Raw genomic sequence first — 9,680 nt, forward strand, 5'->3', positions numbered from 1 at the left:
GGCAGTGATTGTCGGCTCAGCTCGTTGAGCTGCTGTTGGCTCCTGGAGAAAGGGGAGTGCCTAGAGGGACTTACTGATTCCTAGAATTTTATTTGCTTCAGTCTGCTGTTCAGGTTTGAGGTAAAGACTCCACAACAAGCAGTTCAGGTACTCTTTCAAAGACCTAACATCTAAAAAAAAGAAGTTTGCAGAAGAAGCAGTGGAAAGGTCAGACTCTTTTCTGTCTGGCCATGTTCAGCAGGTTAAAGAAGCTGATCGGGGCTCCTGAGCCTCGTCCTGCCCAGGCTGCTGCCGCTCCGCCTTCTGCCCCGGCTCCACCGGCTACGGTAAGAGCTTAAATCTCCCTTTATTTTAATTTGACAAACACTGTGTTCATCCAGTGGACACACCATTCAAATTAAACATTAATCAGGTTCATTGGCTTCTCCAAGCTTGTCAGACTGAGTTGTATTAAAATACACAACAGGAGGTGAAAGCCTCTGAGGCAGCTTGACACTAATATGGACAGGAGCTGTCACTGGTTCTTCAAAACATAGGCTCAGGTTGATACTACACTGGCAGGCTAATCACTGCTATTTGTTCTCTTCCCTCTGCCTGTGTTTTAAATTTACAGCAAGAAACGCCGCCAGAAAAGAAAGAAGAAAAAGAAGATCAGCCCACGAAAGAGGAGGAAAAGAAAGAAGAAGAAAAGAAAGAGGAGGAAAAGAAAGAGGAGGAAAAGAAAAAGGAGGAGAAGAAAGAAGAAGAGCCAAAAACAGGTGAGATGCGTGTTTATCTGAGCTGAGTTCCACATTCAGTTACATTGTTATTAGGGTGATGGTCAAGTGGTTTGAAGGGAATGTTTTTTGGTCAGTATGTACCATCGTCCACAGATGTGAGAGGTGTTGGTTCGCTCTGTTATATGTCACACTCTCTGGCCTTGCTGTAGATTCACTAAATGTGTCTTTTAGTGGATTGTTAGACTGTCCATCTGCTCCCTGTTTCTCTGTGAATCACAGACAAAGGGATTGGTGTCATCTGGCTGATCCTGTATCACAAACAGTGAGCACTGTCTTGGGAAAGTTTAGGTTCCCACTGCTGTACTAAAGTAAGCAATAAGAAACAGCCTTCCTTCATGCTGTGGTGATCTTTTCCTCGTGTACCAGTGGTTTAAAATACGAACAGCATCCCTCGGGATATGTAAGAATAGAGGGCTGAATGTCAAATAAGCATGCGGTGCATGATGCTGCTCTGGTTGTTGAACTTTGCACTTGAATTGTTTTTTAAATATCTTTCTACAGTATAGAATCTGAAGGTTTTCAGTGGGGGTTCTGTAACAGTCATAGAAATGAAAAGCTAAAGAATGATGTTATATTTTTCTTCCAGCTCCTGCGCAGGCACCTGCTGCTCCCGCTCCCACTGCTGCTCCTGCCAATCCAGAGGACATTGAAGGGTAAGAATTCATCATGCTTATACTCCTTTTTCGGCTTATTTAAGGGCATTAGCAATTATTACGTTATTAGTTTTGTAATTACAGCCATTTTTATACATAACCCTCCATCATTAGAATCACAAATGTAATTGGACAATTGACTGGCAAGCAGTTTCATGGCCAGATGAGCTCAGCTCCATTATTTCGTGACAAATTGAGCAGATCAAATATCTGGAGTTAATTAATTAAGTGTTGAGCTTGTATTTGGTAGCTGAACCAGAATGATAGGAAGTGAAAAGTATGGAGAAAGAAAGAAGCAACTCATGTACGGCTAGCAGTGGAACTGGGCTGCTAGTGTTTATTTGCGATGAGGCTGCTGATAGAAGTAGCAGGATGAAGTGTTCAGAGCTATACTCTCTGCACAAATGGATGATGACCCACAGCACACTGCAAAAGACACCCAAGAGCTTCTCAAGGTAAAGAAATGAGCTATTCTTCAACTCCCAAGTGAGTCCCCTGATCTCAACCCAAGCATGCTTTTCAGTTCTTAAATACAAACCTGAATACAGAGAGAGACACAAACAAGCAACAGCTGCCCTAAAAGCAACTCAAGGGCAAAAACAAGGTATTTGACGACATCCAGACCAGTCTTAGAAACAAAACTATTTTAAAATTATGGTTAACTGATTACTTCTAAGCATCTGAAAATGGGAGACTATAGAAAAAATTTGCTGCAACTCCTAAACAGTTAGTGTAATACTTTTGTTAAACCCCCTGAATTACAGATGAAAGTAAATCAAACACATCCTGAGTGTTTTAAAGCTGGTTTCATTCTCCAAACACCCTCTAACATCATGTGCGTGTCTGTTAGTATTCACAGCAACCAGTTGCCTACATTTGAGGCATTTAGGGGCATCTGTAGAACAACCCAGTTTACGCTGTCCCTGTACGGGCACTGCACCAGGACACGTTAACTGTACTAAGAATAACTTGGCTCTCCTTTAGCTCTGCTGTTTTCATGAACTCTGAGCCGCTTGAGGACAAGAATAGTTACAGGTATATCTAACAGGTATCTAACAGTAAGGACTGATGACTCCACAAAGTCCCCACCCCCTCCCCAATGAGAGAGGTCTCTGGAGACCTTCAACACTTACTTTTCAAGATGTGATAACACTGTGACTTGCAGCATGTGACACATAAAGGAGGAAAGAAGATTAGGAGCTTATAGTGGTATTTGTGACTGAGATTGATCTGCCTGTGTTCTCATGCAAGCTGGAGTTGCTTCAATAGAATTTTAAGGGAATGTTGAGGAAATATATTAATGTCATAGAAATGTAACAAATGCCTGTTTAACAAGTGGAAAAGCAGCGCTGCTGTCGTCTCTCCCGGTGTCTACCTAAAGCTATGAGTTGCGTGTTTTATTCTAATTTATCTGTTTTTAGTGAAGAAGCGCCTCCTCCACCTGTTGTCTACTCCCGCTACACAGACGACACCATCCGATTTTTAGCCAAGAAGTTAAAAGAACGCACAGAGATACTCAAAGAGAAGGCCATAGACCCTTACGCCACATCTCCAGAAGTCACACCACCTGTCAGTAAGTGTGGTCAAAAACAAGCCAGCATGCTTAGAGAGAAAAACAACAACATGCAAACTAATGTCTTAAGTCATCGTATGCTTCTTTTTTTGCCTTTTAGCACCTATTCTGAGAAAGGATGACTACATCCGACTGAAGGAAGAGGAGCGCATAGCCAAGGAAGAAGCAGAAAAGAAGAAGGCGGAGGAAGCGGCCAAAAAGGCAGAAGAGAAGAAGAAAAAAGATGAGGAGAAAAGGTTGGAGGCCGAGAAGAAAGCCGAGGAGGAGAGACTGGCAGAGGAGGCCAAGAAGAAAGAAAGGATCCTCCCACAAATCAGCTGCTCCTGCTTTGACGTCCTCTTCCATCCAGTGGAGGAAAAAATGGATGTCATCTTGGGGACCACCATTGATCCTTTCACAGGTAAGCATCACACCTAAGCTCAATGAATTTTTTGTATTTGCCTTTAAATACTTGACAGACATTTCTGTCATTCTCTCTCCAGATCGTCGGTACATTTCCTGGTTGAGCTTCGTGGCATTGGCGTACAATTACAACGTCTGGTTTTGCTCCGCTAGGCTGGCTTTCCCTTACCACAGTGAAACTGCCAACCGCTACTGGATATTCCTCGACATTCTTAGCGACATTGTAAATATAATAGACATCATTGTTTGGCAGCCTCGCCTTCAGTTTGTCAAAGCTGGAGACATCATTGTAAGTCACAAACCACTCAGTCACATGTACCTGATAACATTTTAATAGTCTAATTGACTTTCGCACTTCTGTTGCTTGCAGAAAGACAGAGCTTTGACTAAGCTACATTATCGAAAATCACATCAATTTAAGGTGAGAACATGTGTCCAGTGGTGTAAAGTAACTAAATACATTTACTTAAGTACTCCAGTTAAGTACAGTTTTGTTCAACAACTGAAAAATAACACAATTAACATAATGTCAGGAATTGTGGTACTTGCTTATTTCAGCAAGATAAAGCCAAACTACACATATTCCAAATCCAAGACTCCATAAATGAGTGCCTTAATGTCCAAAACAGCAAGCACTGGCACTGGCATGAAATGAGCATATATTAGAAATAAATAAATAAAATCCTATTTATTAAATGGTTTGAATTAAATTAAACACTTTATAACACTAAAGGCGACTAAAGATGTATTATTTGGTATTACGTTGTAATTAAATGTACCTACAAATATTGACAGGTAGGCACACTAGAACAAGAAAGTTAAAACTAAAGTGTTTGCAGGAAATAAAGAAATGATTGTAGTTTAAGTAAATATAAGTACTGCATAAGCAGTTTTAAGTTGTGTCCAATTTCATGGTAAGTTTTCAGAAAACGTTTTTTCTACATCATACAAACGCTGTAGTTTTTGGGGCGTGGGTCGTATTATAGAGTGGATTAATCTTACCTTTTTACATCTTTATTCAATATTCATTATGTTGCTGTGCACGATCGATGTTCTGTTTTTCACGTGTCCTTTTATCTTACTAATATATGTGTGATAAAGACTGTAAAGTGCTCTTGCAATGTAAGAATGGGAAATGTTGTTTGTTTTTGTGCAATATTACTAAGAAATTACATAATACATAAAAATAACTTACAGAATATTTTATGTCTCCTTTCCAGTAAAATACCTGAAGTCATGCAAAACTTTCTTAAAATGACTCACCAGTACTTACACTTACTTACAATTTAGTTATTTCATTGTTTTCTCTACTCTCTCTTTTTTGCAGACCGTATTATAAAGTGGTACAACATTAAATATATAGATTTGGATAGATGGATAGATGGTGACACTGCATTTGTTTTTTATCCACATTTTTGCAGTTAGAAGTTTGCATTGTTATATTTATATTTTTACTGAACCAGTTTTTATTCTTCTTTCATATCTGTGAGCTTTGCAGCAAAATCCAAAGTTTAACAAATGTTTGTATTCTGTTCCGTGTAGACTGATATAATCAGCATCCTCCCCTTCGACCTGCTCTGCCTGTACTTTGAATTCTCCTCGTTTTACCGACTGAACCGCTTCATCAGGGTAGGCAGGAGGATGCTAACTTCTTTTTATTGTACTTTTTTTCCATTACATTTTCTGATAAGTTCCTTTACTTTTCCCCCTGTGTGTTTTAGATTGGTTCCTTCTTTGAGTTCAGTGATCGACTTGAGAGTGTCATGGCCAAAGCTTACATCTGGAGGTGACTGCTCATGAATCGCATGGTGTCACTGTTTTGTAGCTTTAGCGTCACCATTTCTGTCTTTCTGACACAGAGTTGCCCGCACCACAGGCTACCTGCTCTTCATGCTTCACCTCAACGCCTGTGCTTACTACGTCGCCTCAGTGCACCAGGGTCTTGCCACAACTACATGGGTGTATGACGGGAATGGCACAGCGTATGTACACCAGTTTGGGACCTAAAGTTCTACACTGTACTCTGGAGTTCACCGTGGAACTGAAACATGTCATTTCAAAAGAAAATATTTCATTTTTCCTTTTAATGAAACAATTTAAAACTCAGAGAGAGATGTGTATAAATAATCTCAAACAACAAAAAGCAGAAAGCAGGGGTTCTCTATTTAAAGGAAAGCTTAACAAGGCCAAGTCAAGCTGTGTCTATGTAGCGATGTTGTGACACGGTGAAACAAAAGTTTCATCATTACCAAGAATATTATAACTTGGTGTTTCCAAAACCAAATCTATTTCATTATTTAATGACACATATGCACATGTTTTTTGCTTGCTGGTATGCAGTATGCAGATGAAGATGATTATTTACCGTGCTGCGTGTGCTTGGGGAGATCAGCAGCGCCCTCTGTTGTATCCTAACGTGCACAGCATGCTCCGTGATTTTTGTAAGAGTACCTCCTGAACAAAGACCAGCTCTGCTTTATCCTTTTTTTAAATATTAATTAAGAATTGTGTTTTGGCATTCATCTTAGCTGGGAGCTACAAATCTAAATAATGTCCATTAATTAACTGCAGATTGATTAAACTCTCTGATATTAATAATTATTTTCAGCGTTATGCAAATCAAATGCGGCGCTCCTGAGGACGTTTAACCATACTGATGCTGACAGAGTGACTTGCTCTTGACTTTTTGTTCACTGAGTGACGTCGGCTGACTTACACAGAGTCCTGACTGACATCGCTCACTTTTGAATTCAGTTTAAAGAACTCGTATTGTTCTGTTTTAATACTCCTGTATTTAAAAATGTTTATATTTTATGTTCATCTGTGGTAACGCCGTTCTTTAACCCTTTCATGCATAGTGGTCACTACAGTGGACACAGCTATTCAAAGGCTGTTTTCTTGTATTGGTGTCAGTGTTGATGGTATACTTGCACATAAACATTGGACACTGATGTGTCACTACATACTCTGCCACCCACTGGTCAGCCAGTTGTCCACCTTAGTGGACACGTAAAAAACTACATGTTTAAAAAAAATGAAGTTCAAAAATCTTTTTTTCATACCTAAAGATGAATAAAAATACTTGTGAAAACAATCCTGATTGAAGTTGTTATAATTCATGCATGAAAGGGTTAAAGTTCTTGGCCTGTCTCTTAGGACCATGTTAGAGCTTTACACAGCATAAAGGCGTACCATGCTCCTGTTGATCCCAGTAAACTAAAAGATTTACGACATGCCGTCTGTAGCTGTGGATAACTCCTGTCTTCTCACTCCTGTCCCTGCGCAGGTACCTGCGTTGCTACTACTTTGCAGTTCGCAGTCTGATCAACATCGGGGGTTTACCGGAACCTGTAACCACCTTTGAGATTTCCTTTCAGATGGCTAACTTCTTTATTGGTGTCTTTGTGTTTTCGAGTTTGATCGGACAGGTAGGAGGATATTCTTCAATGTTAATATTCCACCTGTTAATATCTATGACTTCTCTGTGACACTTTACATTTCTGCCTTTCTTTCAGATGAGAGATGTCATAGGAGCAGCTACAGCAGCTCAGACATACTTCCGGGCGTCAATGGACGGATGTGTTTCCTACATGAACACCTATACGATCCCCAAGCTAGTCCAGAACAGAGTCCGCACCTGGTACAACTACACCTGGGCAGCTCAGGGAATGCTGGGTGAGAAATGTATACCTCTCAGTTGTGTCCTCACCGGAAGAAGCTGATGAGTTTAAATGGGGAACAGGGAATATTCATCCACACAAATACATTTCTATATAAAAACAAACAAACAAAAGAAAACGAGTCGTGGCCACTGATCCTGGTTCTGCTGGAGATTTCTTCCTGTTAAAAGGAAGCTTTTACTTCCCACTGTCACCAAGGGCTTGCTCATAGGGTGTTTGATTGTTAAGAATTTTCTCTGTATTATTGTGAGGTTTTTACCTTACAATATAAAGCATCTTGAGACAGCAGCTGTTATGATTTGGTGCTATATAACAAAATGCAGCTGAAATGAATTGACGTTACAGCTGAGGTAATGAAAAAGACTCAGCCATTCCTTAAGGATTCAAGCATGACTAATAATGAGCCGCAAAAATGCACAGACTAAAAATCTGGAATGTGCTCACATGGAATCACACTGTCTGTCCTTCTCAGATGAGTCCGAGCTCCTGGACAAGATGCCTCTGGTGATGAGAATTGCCATTGCTGTGGACATCAACCTTGCCACATTCCAGAAGATTGCATTGTTCCAGGTGAGGCTGCTTAAGCTTCAGCGCTCTAGTACCATAGAAAGTGTATTAGAGAAAGGGCGTGTGAGTGGACGGATAATGAACTGTAGTGAAGTGTAATGAAGTTATGCTGGCTGCTTTCAGAGATGAGTAAAGCAAAGCAGAGCTTCTGTGATTCAGTGAAAGTCAGTACTCACTACACTCTGTCCTTCAGGGCTGTGACCAGCAGATGTTAGTGGACATGTTACTGAGGCTCAAGTCAATCATTTATCTACCCGGAGACTTTGTTGTGAAGAAGGTTGGTGCATACATATGTGTATACATGTCTGTAGGTAACGACACGGCTACAAAGTAGCAAGCAACATATTTCTGAACTGTGCTGATCATCATGAAGCAACAAGGTGACCTGAGCTGAGTGTCACTGCGCTGATCTGTCCTCTGCAGGGTGACATCGGTAAAGAGATGTACATCATCAAAAGTGGAGCAGTGCAGGTGGTGGGAGGACCCGACAACAGCATTGTGTTTGTGACGCTGAAGGCCGGCTCCGTGTTTGGGGAAATCAGGCAAGTCTGCAGCATCAGGAAGGACAGCTGATGCTGTGAAACCTTTGTTACGATGATGTCACGTTAACTTTGGGTGGAGATAATCTAAGAAGAAAAAAAAAAAAAATCCTAGCAGTTTTTATCACGTCTTTAATGCTGCTTTTGTGAAGTTGTGTACATTGCGCAGTGGTTGTGTTGCTTTATTTTGGCCATAGTAGTAGGCCATATTGTTTTTTGTCTGCTTATCCAACCACAGTTTACTGCAGTCTGCTAAAGATGGAGGAAACAGGCGCACAGCCAATGTAAAAGCTCACGGCTTCGCTAACCTTTTTGTGCTGGAGAAGAAAGACCTGTTTGATATCCTCGTCCACTACCCGGAGTCTGAGAAGGTGCTGGCCAGGAAGGGCAGGTGAGCCGCTTATTAGTGCTTCAGGAACCGTATTTTCATTCAAATTTAAAAGTATCATATACCCTCCAAACCTCCATCCAAATCATTACGTTAAATGAAATTTAAATATGCATCCTTTTAAGAAATATGTGGTGTTTTTTTTTTGTCACTGTGAAGGAAACTAGTCAAAGCCAAAGGAGCTGTACCTGCTAAAGGTAATGAGGAGAAGCAGAAAGGACTGGCTCTGTTTGGACCAAAGCCACCAACGCCCAAGCTACTCAGAGCTTTTGCAAATATGAAAAAACTCAAGGTAAACGTGATGTGGGGAAGCGTGTTCTGCTGTAGGCCGTTTAAAAGCACTGATGGCTAAAGTATTTGTGATGTTGGGTCCTGTCATCACTTTGTCTTCTTGTCCACAGAAAATGGAAGAGACGAAATAGGAAGTGGATGTGGAGTGTTATTGAGAGTGTCTTCTACTTTTCCATTGCTACCAAAAGACCCATAATGGAACCGGTCTACAGCGACCAGAAGAGCTGTTGTGATTCAGAGGTTTATGTGACCTGATACTCTTCAGTTCAAACGTCTGCTGGAAGCAGCAAAGTGCTATGATTGGAAAGCACTAATAATCTCCCCCACACTCTTTGCAGATTCATCAATATACACAGAACCGTCTGTAACAGGAGAGGACAACTGTTTGAAATTTGTGTCATGCAAATGATCGACTTTATATATTAAAAAAAGAAAAAGGCAAAAATTATCCTCAGTTTCATTATTAGGTGTTCAGGGTGATGCGAAGCTCTTCCATCCCTGACTGGAATTCTCTCTGTGCAAAGAGCACAACCTAGTGGCTGAGTGACCTTTAAACTGTTAACTGAGCTGCTGGACTTGTAGTCTATTTGAATTTTGACCAAGAGGTGTAACCAAGAGTATCAAATATCAATATAGAAATGGTTCTGTTTGTTACTGGGTAGTCTGGGTTTAGCCCCAGTGTTTGTTGGATGTCCAAACATCACTGACACTGTAAATAACCAAAATACCTCTGATATATTGATTAAAGTTGTCTTTCCTCTTGACATGAAATCCAAAAGCATGAGCATTTACTAAACTTTTACTTTTT

The 9,680-nt window shown here is 40.6% G+C and overlaps 1 protein-coding gene across 1 annotated transcript; it reads left to right on the top strand.

Annotated features, from left to right (window-relative positions):
* Positions 1-133: 133 nt before the first annotated feature.
* cngb3.1 (cyclic nucleotide gated channel subunit beta 3, tandem duplicate 1) lies at positions 134-9,562 on the top strand. The gene is made up of 18 exons (XM_085467731.1): positions 134-326; positions 614-758; positions 1,366-1,432; positions 2,854-3,005; positions 3,106-3,405; positions 3,488-3,696; positions 3,778-3,828; positions 4,950-5,036; positions 5,129-5,193; positions 5,267-5,389; positions 6,694-6,835; positions 6,923-7,082; positions 7,560-7,657; positions 7,848-7,931; positions 8,078-8,196; positions 8,432-8,584; positions 8,741-8,873; positions 8,983-9,562. Exons 1-18 carry the CDS (start codon positions 231-233, stop codon positions 9,001-9,003), a joined length of 2,205 nt encoding a protein of 734 aa, XP_085323857.1. The 5' UTR covers positions 134-230; the 3' UTR covers positions 9,004-9,562.
* Positions 9,563-9,680: the final 118 nt, after the last annotated feature.

Source organism: Copadichromis virginalis, linkage group LG9 (genome assembly GCF_057382275.1).
Source record: "Copadichromis virginalis isolate Kocher_CV1m ecotype Utaka linkage group LG9, C_Virginalis_male_GT1.1, whole genome shotgun sequence".
Classification (NCBI taxonomy): domain Eukaryota; kingdom Metazoa; phylum Chordata; class Actinopteri; order Cichliformes; family Cichlidae; genus Copadichromis; species Copadichromis virginalis.